Source organism: Perognathus longimembris, chromosome 21 (assembly GCF_023159225.1).
Source record: "Perognathus longimembris pacificus isolate PPM17 chromosome 21, ASM2315922v1, whole genome shotgun sequence".
NCBI classification, from domain to species: Eukaryota; Metazoa; Chordata; class Mammalia; order Rodentia; family Heteromyidae; genus Perognathus; species Perognathus longimembris.
The window spans coordinates 27,991,149-28,006,647 of NC_063181.1; the positions used below are offsets into that span (position 1 = coordinate 27,991,149).

Genomic DNA, 15,499 nt, shown 5'->3' on the forward strand with positions numbered 1-15,499 from the left:
TGTTTGTTACCCTTTCCCTCATACCCCCCTCCCTCCTCCCCCTTTCCCTTCCCCCCCCCCCCCCGGAGGTGTTCAGTTCACTTACACCAAACAGTTTTGCAAGTATTGCTTTTATAGTTGTTTGTCTTTTTTTACCCTGTGTCTCTCAAATTTGGTATTCCCTTTCAATTTCCTGCATCCAATACCAGTATACACGGTTTCCAATATACTCAGATAAGATTACAGAGATAGTGTAGGTACAACCACAGGAAGGTGATACAAGAACATCATCAATAATAGAAGCTACAGATACAGATGGGACGTTGAAAGTAGTTACAACTGTGATATAACAATTGTTTCCATAACATGGAGTTCATTTCACTTAGCATCATCTTATGTGTTCATAAGGGTATAGCTATTGGGCCTTGTGATGCTCTGCTATGACTTGCCTAAACCTGTACTAATTATTCCCAATAAGGGAGACCATAGAGTCCATGTTTCTTTGGGTCTGGCTCACTTCACTTAGTATAATTTTTTCCAAGTCCTTCCATTTCCTTACATATGGGACAATGTCATTCTTTCTGATAGAGGCATAAAATTCCATTGTGTATATGTACCACATTTTCCTGATCCATTCATCTACTGAGGGGCATCTGGGTTGGTTCCAGATTCTCGCTATGACAAATTGTGCTGCGATGAACATTGTTGTGTTGGTGCAGTTCACCAATCTTAAGAGGATATTGCCCCTTAATAATACCACAATGCCACTTGTCAGAAGTCATGTGATTACAGAGATATACATCATACCATTAGAATGAGGTCTACCTCATTCCATTGCCCAGAGTCATTTTTCAGTTCACTAATATTCTGGTGTTCAAATCTGCTACTAAATGTAGCAATTAATTTATCAAGCGCAGTCATTTTAATCTTTGGTTCTATAAATTCAAATGAATTGTTTGTCAGATTCAAGTTCCTTTTAAAAATTATGTGTTCTCAATTTGTCATAGCTAGAATCTGGACCCAACCCAGATGCCCCTCAGTAGACGAATGGATCAGGAAAATGTGGTACATTTACACAATGGAATTTTATGCCTCTATCAGAAAGAATGACATTGCCCCATTTGTAAGGAAATGGAAGGACTTGGAAAAAATTATACTAAGTGAAGTGAGCCAGACCCAAAGAAACATGGACTCTATGGTCTCCCTTATTGGGAATAATTAGTACAGGTTTAGGCAAGTCATAGCAGAGCATCACAAGAGCCCAATAGCTATACCATTATGATCACATAAGATGATGCAAAGTGAAATGAACTCCATGTTATGGAAACGATTGTTATATCACAGTTGTAACTACTTTCAACTTCCCATCTGTATCTGTAGCTTCTATTATTGATGATGTTCTTGTATCACCTTCCTGTGGTTGTACCTACATTATCTCTTCAATCTTATCTGAGTATATTGGAAACCGTGTATACTGGTATTAGAAGTAGGAAATTGAAAGGGAATACCAAAATTGAGAGACACAGGGTAAAAAAAGACAAACAACTACAAAAGCAATACTTGCAAAACTGTTTGGTGTAAGTGAACTGAACACATGGCGGGGGGGAAGGGAAAGCGGGAGGAGGGAGGGGGGTATGAGGGACAAGGTAACAAACAGTACAAGACATGTATCCAATGCCTAATGTATGAAACTGTAATCTCTCTGTACATCAGTTTGATAATAAAAATTTGAAAAAAAATTGTGTGTTTTTCCTCTATTTTCTTGAGCATACTACTCAAACTGTTTCATTGTTTGCAACTAATTGACGATAGTAAGTTTTTCAACTTTTCACTAATATGTATTAATGATACATACTGATAATGTTTGGTGTGGCATGTAAATATATGCACACAACATACACTGCCCAAAATCAGTATCCTTTTTCTGCTATCATCCTCCCTCCCACAAACACTACTTTCAATCTTTAGTAATAACTATTGTACATTCAGGCAAAATACATACCACTATAATCTAAATTGTTTTAGGCAATAATTTTGTGTTGTTAATGCCAGTGCTAATAACACTTTATACAAAGCATCTGATAGTTGATAAAATTATAATACACAATAATTATCATATTACCATATTACTGTCTGAAACAAAGGACTATTCAATTGGAGTATTCATAACTGAAATAAATATGCATTTGTGTGAACATATATTTTTAATTCACTATGTAGTTAGAAATAATTTAATTCCTTTGTATTAAAAATTGTAAAGTGAGAGGTTATTACCCAGATTACATATACTAAGAATGTAAAGATGCTTTTACAATACAATAAATTTTTGAAAACTCTTTAAACACTTATGTTTTATTAAAATTAAAAAATCAAATACCCTCAATAATCATCTGTAGTTATGAGAAAACAGTGGCAATAAAAATATACTGAAGTAATTTGATATTTAAAATATACCTCTCAATTGTTATAGGAAGTCCGTTTTAGTTCAGAATAGTATGAATGTAGACATTTTCACTTATATTTAATTTATTAAATTCAGCTGTTTTCTAGTATACTTAATACTTTCTTTTTTTTTAACAGTAACATTTTCATCTTTATTAGTCATCTTGAATGTCTATAGACTTAAGCCTTTGGTCCCAACAGCTTTCTCTGTTGAGAATTTTTTAATAGTGGTTCCTAGGAGATGGCAGTTGTAGCAGCTTCTAACCAAGCACCTACAACACCTGTAATTACTGTTTCTCACTGTCACCTCTGCAAAATCTTTTAAAAGCAGCTTTAGGCCAGTTCTGTGAACTTGAGGTCAAGCCTTCAAAGTCCTTCCAAAGCTGAGAACAGAGATCTCAAACTCTACACACCAGTTTACAGCAAGAACTGGTCACCAGGATTGGGAAGGAGGCTGTGGGTTCTAGGGGCTGAGAGCTCCACCGTTCCTAGCACACTGGCAGGACCTCAGTGCACAATGAGCCTGCAGGTCTAGTCTCTCTTGCTCACCACAGCTGTTATTTCACATCTTTTCCCTGGATTTCTTCTGTTTCTTTTGTTCTTCATATCCAAGTATTTTCTGTTGGAAATAACCTGCAGGAGGATGCCTGCTTTTCTCAGCTTCCTGAATGAAAAGAGAGAAGAGCCGAGTCTTCACAAATTTCTTCACAAATCACCGGTTTGTCTTGGAAGTCAGAGCCTTATAGAAGGCCGGTTCTTGGAAGTGGCCTTGCCCATTGGCCTCTCGCTTGATGTAGGAAGCACAGTGACCAACAGCTTTGACAAAGAACTGCACAAAAGGGCCTGAAATATGTTCATTGATTTGTTCTGAAGTCTTTAACTCATTGATCCCCTGACCAAGGGAGGCTAATATGTCATCCTGAAGCCTGGCGGTCGGATGTCTTTTTCATCACCAACTGACAATAAGAAGACTCCTTCACAAAGATCCACCAGCAGCACCTCTTCCATGGGGCTGTCCATCACCTCCTGCCGAAAGCGCATTTGCACTCCAACCATGAAGGGGGTGGGGCAGCAGACAGTGGCCAGACGACTCTCTGGGATGACAGAAATGTAGGTCTGAGGTGTGTGCCCAGCTGAAGGGGTAGAGCAGCTCAGCGGCAGCATGGATGCACTGAAACAGAGTGCTCAGCCCCATGTGACCTCACATGGCTCTCTTGGGGCCAGTTGAGGTTATGAAAGCTACCAGGTCGGTGCCTTAGTTAACTTGGGAAATTCCTAGGTTCCAGAAATCTCTGTGCAAGGATTCCTTTATGGAAAGTCCCACAGAGATGGCTGCTGTAGGCTTTGCAACAATGTATTCTTCAGGTCATTACTGCTCAAGTCACCACTTAGTCCCTTGAGAGAGAGAGAGAGAGAGAGAGAGGATAGATAGATAGATGAATGGATAGATAGACAGATAGATGATAGAAAGATAGCTAGACAGAGAGAATCAGAGACAGGGAAGAGTCAGAGAGACAGACAGACAGACAGACAGACAAACAGAGAGAATCAATCTCTGGCTTCTCTCTTCTCTGCTAGCTTTCATGGCTCTTCATTTTTCCAGCCAAATTGCCCCTCACCAATAAAAACACAGATATGGAAACCTAGGTTCCGATTCTTAGTACCAAACTAGCACTTCCTGTATCAGAAAGACTGAGTCTCTGAGGATCTAGTTAAATCCCCGGCTGACTGGAAGTCCCCTCCCAGCACGAACCTCAAGAGCTGAAAATTCTCTATAGGAAGGAAGTTGGGGGTGAGGATATTTTCCTGGAGGTACATCCCCTAATCTGCTTTCCAAATGCTGATGTGAGGGAAAAGGCCAGAACCTGAGGCCTGGGCTACCACAGAAACCCCCTGCTTCCACACAGGGCTAGAGGTAAACAAGTTATTTCCAAAGCAGATGATACCTCTTCCACAGGGACGAGCCTAGGATAGTTCCTTTGTGGTGATCACTGGTTTTCTTATCATTTTCAATACACAAATCCTAATCCCTATCCAAACTTCTTTTGCCTTGGAGCCCACAATATTCACCTTCCCTCTACCTTCTGGTATTTCTCCAACTTCCTTTTCTTTTCTCTTTTTCATTGCTATGTAGGGGCTGGGGCTTGAACTCAGGACAGGCTGCTCTCCTTTAGATTTTTCGCTCAAGGTTCACACTCTACCACTTGAGTCATAGCTCCACTTCTGGCTTTTTTTTTTTTTTTTTTTTTGCCAGTCCTGGGCCTTGGACTCAGGGCCTGAGCACTGTCCCTGGCTTCTTTTTGCTCACGGCTAGCACTCTGCCACTTGAGTCACAGCGCCACTTTTGGCCATTTTCTGTATATGTGGTGCTGGGGAATCGAACCCAGGGCTTCAAGTATACGAGGCAAGCTCTCTTGCCACTAGGCCATATCCCCAGCCCCTGGCTTTTTTTCTTTCTTTCTAGTTAATTGGAGATCAGAGTCTCACAGATTGATTTCTCTGCTAGGGCTGGCTTCAAACTTTGATCCTCAGATATCAGCCTCCTAAGAAGCCTGGCTCCCTAGTTTCCTATTCTTCCCTAAAGGTTAGAACCAAGGTTGTTGTTAGGTTTTTTTTAAAGTAGGTAGCCGGTAAAGGAGAATGCCACATGGTATTCAGGCAGGAGAGAAAAGTTTATTACCGAACAGCTGGCCTGTGGCCAAGGTGATCCATGGCCAGAGAGAAGGGAGAGAAGGGAACCGAAAGGAGAGAAGGGAGAGAAAAAGCTACTTTATACTTTCTGAGCTTATTTTTTTAATTCTTTCACTCCCTTCTGTGGTTTGGGATACATAAGCAGCTATTTTAACTAGTGTAGTCACTAATCTGCATTTGACAATCTCAGGACCAATTAAATTCACCTTTTACTACAGAAATGGTAAGAAAATACTCAATTATCAAATTAGAAGACTGGAAAAACATTATCCAGAAACTTTTTAGATTAAAAAGCACCATCCTTGATATAAACATTATTTTCTGACTTCTAAACTTCATTTAACCTAGAAGCAAAGTATTTTTAAGACACATGTAAAAATACATTTTATAAAGACCCCTTTTAGACTCAAGAAGAGCCCCAAACCCTCTACGATCTCTAATGATACTTTATCTTCCAATCAAAATTTTGTAGGAGAAATTTCAAAATTGTTGTGGCTGGTTCTATTTTTAATAATATTTAAATAATGTGTTCTCACTTTTAACCCTCTTGTGTCAAGCAATGTATAGCTACCATCAAATAGATTCAATGGTTCACTAAAAACCAACAAAGTCATTTGTCCTGGACAGATTATCTTATTGTTCATTTAGCTGGACCATGTGCTGTCTTCTTTTTCTTTATTGTCAAAGTGAAGTACAGAAGGCTGGGAATATGGCCTAGTGGCAAGAGTGCTTGCCTTGTATACATGAAGCCCTGGGTTCGATTCCCCAGCACCACATATCTAGAAAACGGCCAGAAGTGGGGCTGTGGCTCAAGTGGTAGAGTGCTAGCCTTGAGCAAAAGAAGCCAGGGACAGTGCTCAGGCCCTGAGTCCAAGCCCCAGGACTGGCAAAAAACAAAACAAACAAAGTGAGGTACAAAGGAGTTACAGTTTCATACGTAAGGTAGTGAGTACATTTCTTTTCTTTTAACTTTACCAATAATTTTATACTTTATTAATTTATAGCATTTTTGTCCTATAAATTTATGTTAAAAGCATTTAACATGTATAACTAAAATATGAGTGTTTTGACCCGATAATTTCAGAGAGAAGAGTTAAGCTGTGCATATAGTAAGTACATTTCTTATCCAACTTGTTACCTCTTCCCTCATTTTCCCCCATCTCTCCCCTTCCCCTTTTCCTCTCCCCCCCACGTTGAGTTATACAGTTGTTTTCACCAAATGGTTTTGTTAAGTATTGCTTTTGGAATGGTTTGTCTTTTTGTCTTTGTCTCTCAATTTGGGTATTCCCTTGCCCTTCCCTAGTTCTAATACACATATATACAGTATACTGTCTTCTTTTAAGAAGCTTGGGGTGAAAGGAGGTGTCACTGAATGGTACCTTGAACTTGATATAAAGCAACCTAAACAAGTGTGAGAGAAGAGTGGACCTGTGTTATAGCGGTAAGCACTGGCCAGAGAGAAACTCACCCATGTCCCTGGGTGCATAGAACCAGAACACTTACCTATCTAGAAGTTCTTCCTGCTGGACAATTGCTTGATTAAGACTCCTGTGTTATTTTACAAGTTTTCATTGGTTGTGTTGGGGAATGATTGAACAAATTCTCAACATGGCTTGGTCTGCTTGATGTGGGAAACTAACCCTGTTCTCCAGAGCTGGAGAGAGGGTGCTCCTGGGGGTGGGGATTCTCCTCTTTTCTACTCCTCATCTGTTTCAACACTGTGGATGGTGGGGTGGAGGACATAAAGCCTACAATCTTTCACAAAGGAGTGGAGGCCACTTCGATTTTGTCATTCTGGAAGTAGAGCTGTGGCTCAAGTGGTAGAGTGGTAGCCTTGAGCAAAAAAGCTAAGGACAGTGCTTAGGCCCTGAGTTCAAGCCCCAGGACTAGCACAAAAAGAAACTAAAACAAACGGAGTTTGTCATTCTATGATAAAGTGTAACAACACTTAATTCTAACCTCAGTATAGTTTAAAATGTTCAAACATCTCTAAGCAAATTGACAATGATCTCCACTGCTTTCAGCCAGAAATGTGTGAAAATAATTTATCATTTAGATGGTACATATTTCTATGTTTGTCTATCAAGTTTTGTTTTGGCATCAGGCAAATTAGATATAAAAGGGAATTATCTGCTAGGAAAAAAAAGGAATTAGGCTGAGAGATGAGAATATGAAAATGACTCTAAGAATTTAAATAGCTGTAAAGGTACCTCCTTCTAACTAATATTTCTCTCACACTCTCCATTTCACTTGGTATAGCAAGTGATACACGCTCTGAAGAGAAGCAAGCAGAACAAGAGGACAGAGGTGAGGGGGTCAGAGGTGTCATCTGACCACAGGTCAGGAAGTGAGGCAAGAAGGAGGATGCTCAAAGCAAATCCTCTAGTGGGTGGACAATACACATGACATAGGAAATAGACAGCCATGTGCCCTAGATTTTAATTATGCTTATGTTCAGTTTTAAATATCAACATATCTGGGATGTTTTCTAAATGGTCTGTCTGAATTTGACAGTGAGAGCTAGTTTACTATTGTGTTCTGCACAATAGTAGCTTCAAATTACCCACTGACATTTCTCACAGAGGTTCAGGGGTGCTTTTACCCAAAGGTATAAGAAACTCAGCACAGTGGTTACAACAACCAACATCTCTTTCAGATAGGCAGACTGTCTCAAACATAATTTTACTACTTTTTTAAAGAAATAATATCTGTTCATGATCTGTATTTTGATGGATTAAGAGCATAGGAACCAAACGAAATTTTTATCAAAGTGTAAAGTTACAAAAATGGCATAATTTTACTTAACATGCCTATATATTGTGAGAATGCAAATGCATGATCATATAAATTTTCTGATGACCAAATGAGAAGACTTAATCTAGGGTATTCTGAAAAAAGCCTGAAGAACCTTCCAGCAAAGATTAGTCATTTCAACTTTTATTCTCTGTACAATGAAAACATTATGTTAACTTATTGGTTTACATTTCTCTCAGGAAGTCTCACATGTCAGAATGTAAGACAAGTAGATTTTATTTATATACTATATATGCATATATATATACATAGGTATATATGTATATATAATATATGTGTATATAATAATAATAATAATACTTGTTCTTCCACTTTTCAAGTGAAAATGGTGGGTTGAGAGTTTGAAGGCCCCAATGAGTCCATAGGTCTGGGACACACTGTATCAAGATGCCACGTGCATTCTCTTTCTCGAAGTTGGAGTTGTCCTCTGAAAAGATTTAGGCATATATTGTGAACCTAAAACATAAACCAAAAAAGTAAGTCTCACTACCATGATAAAAGTTCAACATCTCAAAGGGATTCTTTTGTACATTCTATGTAGATTAAACCTATTTTGATACAATAAATGAAGAATTAATCATATACAAAACAAAAATCCCCAGCCCAGTATGGATGGCTCATGCCTATACATGCAACTCGGGAGGCTGAGATTTGAGAATTGTGAGACTCTCAATTCCAACTAACCAAAAAAAGCCGGAAACAGAGCTGTGGCTTACGTGGCAGGGTGCTAGCTTTGAGCAACAAAAAGCTCAGGGACGGTACATAGGCTCTGAGTTCAAGGCCTAGTACACACACACCACCACCACCACCACCAAACAACAACGTGTATTATACTAAGAAAAAAGAAGCCCCCTCAAAGAAATTACCGTCCCGTGTGAGATGCTTTCTCCCATAAATAGTGAATTTGTATGAGATTTTTCCTGCACAGACTTTGGTTTGGGCCACCACCTTCCCAAGGAAAGCAGTACCTTCTGCTGTAAAAATTCCTTCCTGCTATTGAGGATGGCCACCTTACCATCTTTGGGAATTAAACAAAAATTTTTTCCTATCAAAGAACAAATGTGGTCATATATCTTCTTATCAGACCAAAAAGAATATAAACCCTTATAATTATAGGAGATCACTTAGACTCTCTTGAGCACTTTTATAGACTTAAAGAAGACCTCATAATGATCTCAAATTTATTGAGACAAGGACACATTGGGCTGGAGGTGTATGCGCAGTGGTAGAACTCACCATCCTCCTACCCTAGCCTCCAAGGGCTGCGATTACAGGCATGCACTATCATTCCCAGTTTACTACATTATCTTCATAAATAGGACAAGCTGACCTGTTAAAAGACTTTGCCCCGTCCATGTATGACCAGCAAATTCCATGGAATTCAACGAACCTTTCCGAGATGTATCTGACTGTAAAGAGAAAAACAAAATGAGCAATGAACTTGATTTTTTTTTAATATTAAATTAAAAAAATTTTAAATATTTTTTAATATTTAAAAAATAATCAAACTGGGGCTGGGAATATGGCCTAGTGGCAAGAGTGCTTGCCTCGTATACATGAGGCCCTGGGTTCGATTCCTCAGCACCACATATACAGAAACTGGCCAGAAGTGGCGCTGTGGCTCAAGTGGCAGAGTGTTAGCCTTGAGCAAAAAGAAACCAGGGACAGTGCTCAGGCCCTGAGTTCACGGCCTAGGACTGGCCCCTCCCCCCCCCAAAAAAAATCAAACTGTGAATCCTACCCGGAATGTATGAGTTGTGTTGGGCCTTGAAAGCTGTTCCAGGGTGATGGTTCTTTCTCGAAGAGGCGAACGCTCTGTGCTGTCAGGCACTGCACTCAGTACACGGTTCTGTGGGTGCCTTCCTCTGTACTAAATGGGGGACAATGTGCTCTTGTTTAAAATATATACACAGTCTTCAGTCAAAACATAATTTACATGCTGCAAGTGTTCACTCATTTACTATTCATTGACTCTGAAGCTTTTATTTCAATATTGCCAAGTCTACTAAGGAAGTACATTAATATGTTTAAGTATGCAACTCTTAACCCTATGAATGTCATTACTGTAGTAGGTAAAAGCAGACCAGAATCCTTGTTCTTGATATTAAATTCTAATAGCAATGTAATTCTGAATTTGGGAACCCTCAGCCTTCTTTATGTGGTGTTGGTCTTCTCTTATTGCCTAAGTCCTAAAGTTTCCTCTTGCCTTCTGAAGACAGGTTCTACTGCTGTGTTTAAGCTCTGCAAGAAAATGCCTTCCCTCTATTCTTTCTTTTCCTGTCCTAACTCAGTGGGGAGCATTATATGATAGGGTATTATACAGTAAGAGTAACTTGAGTCCAGGTGAAGTGAATGAATGGCCACAATCAGTCTGGCAGAAGGCTGGTTATCCATACAACAGACTATGGATGTCCCTGGATCTCTCTAAACTGCTAAGGAGGAAGGACCATGTGTGGAGATAGTTCATGCTGAAATAAACATGGCAAAGGTTAGCTGTGGGAGGTTATAAAAGAAAAGATGATGGTAATCATTACTGAGCTCTCATTTATACCAAACTCTATTTAAAATTTATGATTCCATCTAATCCTTATATAATAATTCCTTGAGATAGGAATGAGTTTACCTTTGAACAGATGAGGGAATTAAGTTTAGAGAGATTAAAGTAATCTCTACCAGGCCATGCTGTCAGAATAGAAGGATCCAGAGAGATCTGCTCATTTTTAGACCTAAGGTTTGTGTCTTTCCTTAGACACTTGGTCTTTGTGATTTATTTACTGCAAGCCAATTTCACTTCACAAAAGGATGAATTAATTTGCATTCCCTGTGTAAATCCTCATAGGATTCCTGTAAACTTTCATAAACTCTTGGTGAACATATATAATGATATGTTGAATACAACTACTCAGCTCATTGGCTAATGTGACTGACTTCTCTTGGAAATGCCAACATTGTTTTTTGTTTGTTTTCCAACAGATTATCTAAATGGTTGACTATATAATGAATTTGTAATGAAATCTGTCTTACAGAAACAAAGCGAGATCCAGAAACTGCTGTGTTCTGTTCCCCAGCTTCTGAGACTATTGGGGGTAATCTGTTCCGGGAGGCTTGAACTGTTGGGGAAGACAGGTGATCTACGCAAGTCTGCCTGTAAACACAACAAGAAGCCACTGAATACCCACCCACGCACCCACACATACACAGACTAGATCACATACGATCATGAGGCTCCCAATTTGCGCTACCATCAGTCTGCCTTCCTAAAGCAACACTCATTGAGACCAAGGAAGTTTGGGAAGATAAATATGAGGCAGGAACCCCCCAGTCCAGTGACATTGACCTAGTTGAACTGTGACCGTCAATCTGGACTCTCTGAGCAGACAGCTACATTAGGAAATATACAGAGCACAGAGGTTTTGAAGATCTAGCTCCTCCCCATTAAGAACCAGAGAAGTTATTAAAAATAACCTTGTTATTTTCATAACCATGAGACAGAAAAATGACACGTTGGTCTACAGAGAGAGAAGATAAGACTTAGAGAAATGTACAATTGGAGAGTCTATGTTTATTTGGATAGAAAATATAGAGGGTTTTGGGTCAAAGTCTGACTAGAAACCCAGGTTAGAGGGAGGAAGAAAAAAGCCCATAGAATGCTTATCAATTGACGTTGGGGTGAAGAAGGAATAGGAGCTGGTCATGCTGAGAATAAAAGAAAGAGAAATGTTTTGTTTCATTTTGTCAGTTGTGGGGCTTGAACTCATGGCCTAGGCAACATCCCTGAGCTTTTTCATTCTAGCACTTTGAACTACAGCTCCACTTTCAGTTTTCTGGTGGTTAATTGGAAATAAGAGTCTCACAGACTTTCCTGCCTGGGCTGGCTTCAAACTGTGATCCTCAAATTTCAGCCCCCTGAGTAGCTAGGATTATAGGTGTGAGCCACTGGAACTCAGCTGAGAAATGTTTTTTAAACATTAACTATACAGTTGGAAACATCAGTTCTAAAACTGTAAAAGACTAGCCTAAACAAAGCCAGAAGTGGTACTGGGAATGCACTGGTAAAAAACTCAGTGACTGAGAATGATTGTTGAAAGCTGCTTAGTCCTCCAATTCCTGCAGTGGTCCGCAAAGCAGCCCCTCTACAGGTAACTCCCCATCTTCCTAGTGTTGGTAATAAAGAAAACAATAAACCTCAGATGTTACTAAGAACAGAAATTGTCCAGAATGGTCCTTCAGAATTCTGTGACAAAGTGACAGACTATTAGCTTTTTACTTAGGTAAGGATCTTGATATTAATTACTGAGGTCCAAGATGATGCTTCTCCTCCCCATCTTCCTCCTCCTCCCTGTCGCCTCTACCTCTTCCTCCTTCTCCTCTTCCTCCTGCTCCTGAAGTAGTCAAAGCTGCTTCTTCTTCTTCTTCTTCTTCTTCTTCTTCTTCTTCTTCTTCTTCTTCTTCTTCTTCTTCTTCTTCTTCTTCTTCTTCTTCTTCCTTCTTCTTTGTCTCCTTCTTCTTCGTCTTCTTCTGCTTCTGCTTTCTTCCTCCTTTCTTTTTTCCTTCTTCTTTTACTTTTTCTTCTTCTTCCTCCTCCTTACCCTCTTTCTTCAATTCAAGATTGTCTTACAATATACCATAGACTGGCATCAGACCTAGAATTCTTCTGCCTCAGCCTTATGAGTGCTGGGTTTACAGAAAACAATACCACATCTGTAGAGAGATGTCACATCTGTCCTCAAAACTATTTCTGAAACTCCTACATAAGGTGAGTACTTCCTAGAAGCCAAATAAAACCTAATAGGGATAGATGATAGAATATTGCCATGTTACCCAGGTTGAGCTAAAATTAAATGATCCTCTATTTCAGTCTCCCTCCAGCATTATTAGTGCATTTCAAGATACCCCATCTTACATCCCCCCCCTTTTTTTAGTATATTTATGCTGCTTATTGATAGAAGTACTTTCTGAGCAATGCATCCTTAGGCAGGTTTGTCATCCTGAGAGGATGACAGGGTGTGCCAGTGCAAACACAGCTGCAAACATAGATTTGATGTCACTAGGCAACATCAACCTATGACTACCACCAAATAACTGTTGTGTAGTTGATTGAAATATTATTACGCAGTGCATAATTGTACATTATAAAAACTATTAATGTTATGAGACCATTTCCACATTTTAGTGATAACTTAAGAGCATTAATGGGGCTGGGAATATGGCTTAGTGGCAAGAGTGCTTGCCTCCTACACATGAAGCTCTAGGTTCGATTCCCCAGCACCACATATATGGAAAACAGCCAGAAGGGGCGCTGTGGCTCAGGTGGCAGAGTGCTAGCCTTGAGCGGGAAGAAGCCAGGGATGGTGCTCAGGCCCTGAGTCCAAGGCCCAGGACTGGCCAAAAAAAAAAAAAAAAAAAAAAAGAGCATTAATGATTAGTGTTACAGATTAAGCTACTGAATTCACCCAATATCATCCCACCATCAATTTACCTGAGCTACAATTTAGTATATAGCTATATATGCCACTTAGTCAAAATTGGTGGTAAATACTCAAGTACATGAAGTCATCAAAAGAGCATCTGGCTAAAATCAGATAGAGGAATCTTTGTCCAGAATAAGCCATCAATCCCAATTGACAAGTGTGTCTATCCCTATGGCCTTTAGTTGATGATGAAAGAAACAAGACTCACAGTTTGGTTCCTCTGAGAATCTCATCACTGTATACATTGGGGGTTTTTAGTCTCTGTGGTTCTGAAGGCAGAGAAGGGAGTCTCCTGTGCACTGCTGTTTTCTTGAAAGAAGTCTGTAAACCACGAGAATCTGAGATTCGTCCCAGGCGGGGCCGGTTAGAGGAAAGAGCACTGGCCCCCACACCAGATAATCTGTCTTCTTGTTCATTCCTACAAGCGGGAAGTCCTATTAGTTATTTATCTGTAAGTGCCTACAGATTGGGGAAAATGATGTCTGCTTTCCACAGTACTGCTTACTAGAATGTCAGCACCCAAAATACATTCCCCTGGGCATTCATTGAAGGAATGGTCAGACTACCATCATTCCACTGCAGAATCAACCACAGGGAAGAAGAAAAAAGACCTAAATTTCTCATTGTCTGTAGAATAAAGCCCAAGAATCTGAGAATTTACAGCTACACCATGCCCAATCTAACTTCAGCAGAAATTATTTTGTGGTTGATGTGAGACAAAATTGTCTATTCTCACATGCTGCCTGCCTGCATTTGCCCCTGCAATTCACTTAGAGGGTGAAACTAAAAGGCATTCTTGCTCTTTCGTGCCCCTGAGATCTTCAGTGCTCAGGGGTTATATGGAGTGGGAAGTGGCAGGGTTTTCCTTAGACATACTGTGTTCTATCTGTGAAATAGGTAGGTCTTTGCTGGAGTGGTTTGGCTTGAATTGTCATCACCCCATTCAGATCATTGTAGAAATTGTTGGAGAAGCGATGGATCTGAGAAAAGAGAAAAGAAACTAAAATTTTAAAGATACCCAGTACCATTCCAATGCCAGTCAGAAATTAGCATGAAGCAAATGGCATGATATGGCTAAACTTAGGAAAGGGAGTATTATTTATAAAATTTCCTAACATTTCTATTCCTACTAAACTGAGTGGGTTGGTTTATAGAGACAGCATCCGATAAGTAGATTACAACCCCCAATTTTTCTCTCAATGGATGTGATGGATAAAAACCTGTACACTACCCTGGCACTGGTGACTCACATCTGTAATCCTAGCTACTCAGGAGGCTGAGATCTGAGGATGACAGTTTAAAGCCAGCCCAGGCAGAAAAGTCTCTGTGAGACTCTTCTCTCCAATTAACTACTCAGAAACCTTTACACTAGAAAGTAAAGCAAATTTAGAAAATGACATTTTATCTACTGCTCCCTGAGCCACACTCTGCATATTCAGGCCTGGTTCCTTCCATCTAGGATTTTTTTACTCTTTTGTTACTATGCCTTGTACATAGCTTTAACCTTTCCTTTAGTGTTAATAAATATAACCTAACATTTAGAGCTCAATTTATGATTAGTTCATGAAAGGTATATTTTTTCCTCTGAACCCCCTAGAACTTAATACATATAGTTATAAAATATGACATGGTTTATAGTATTAATTAGCATTTGATTATAAAAACTAACACTGTACTAAAAGTCTTACTTTGATTCTCGCAGCTTCTTACTGCATGGGTATATAATCAATGGAGGTTTTTAGTTTTTGTTGTTTTGAGCTTGAACTGCGGCTTGAACTCAGGGCCTAGCTGTCCTGAACCCAGCTGCCTCTGAGTTTTCTCTTAAGGCTACCACTCTACAACTTGAGCTACAATTCTTCTTCTGGCTTTCTGGTGGCTAACTGGAGATAAGACTCTCATAAACTTTTCTGCTTGGGGCTGACTTTGAACTGTGATCCTCAGATCTCACCCTCCTGTGTAGGTAGGATTTCAGACATGAGCCACCTGCACCAGGTAAAATGAAAGATTTTAGAAGAAAGGGACTGATTTGAAATCACAAAACTAATCAATGGTGATGTCAACCTCCAAGCTTGTATTCTATATGCGATGTTCAAACTCTTAGA

At 39.6% G+C, this 15,499-nt stretch overlaps 1 protein-coding gene and 1 pseudogene across 4 annotated transcripts in view; both read right to left on the minus strand.

Moving 5' to 3' along the window:
- Positions 1 to 2,943: 2,943 nt before the first annotated feature.
- LOC125339375 lies at positions 2,944 to 3,616 on the minus strand (annotated as a pseudogene).
- Positions 3,617 to 8,024: 4,408 nt separating this feature from the next.
- The window catches only part of Fam149a (family with sequence similarity 149 member A), a 36,863-nt gene continuing 29,388 nt past the window's right edge, over positions 8,025 to 15,499 (minus strand). For all 4 annotated transcript variants that reach the window (XM_048330331.1, XM_048330330.1, XM_048330333.1 and 1 more), the window contains exons 9-14: positions 14,274 to 14,377; positions 13,606 to 13,815; positions 10,951 to 11,071; positions 9,668 to 9,796; positions 9,257 to 9,335; positions 8,025 to 8,382 (exon numbers count right to left, since the gene is read on the minus strand). In XM_048330331.1, the coding sequence (XP_048186288.1) occupies positions 8,309 to 8,382; positions 9,257 to 9,335; positions 9,668 to 9,796; positions 10,951 to 11,071; positions 13,606 to 13,815; positions 14,274 to 14,377 (717 nt within the window). In that variant the 3' untranslated portion in view covers positions 8,025 to 8,308. The remainder of the gene's footprint in view (positions 8,383 to 9,256; positions 9,336 to 9,667; positions 9,797 to 10,950; positions 11,072 to 13,605; positions 13,816 to 14,273; positions 14,378 to 15,499) is intronic.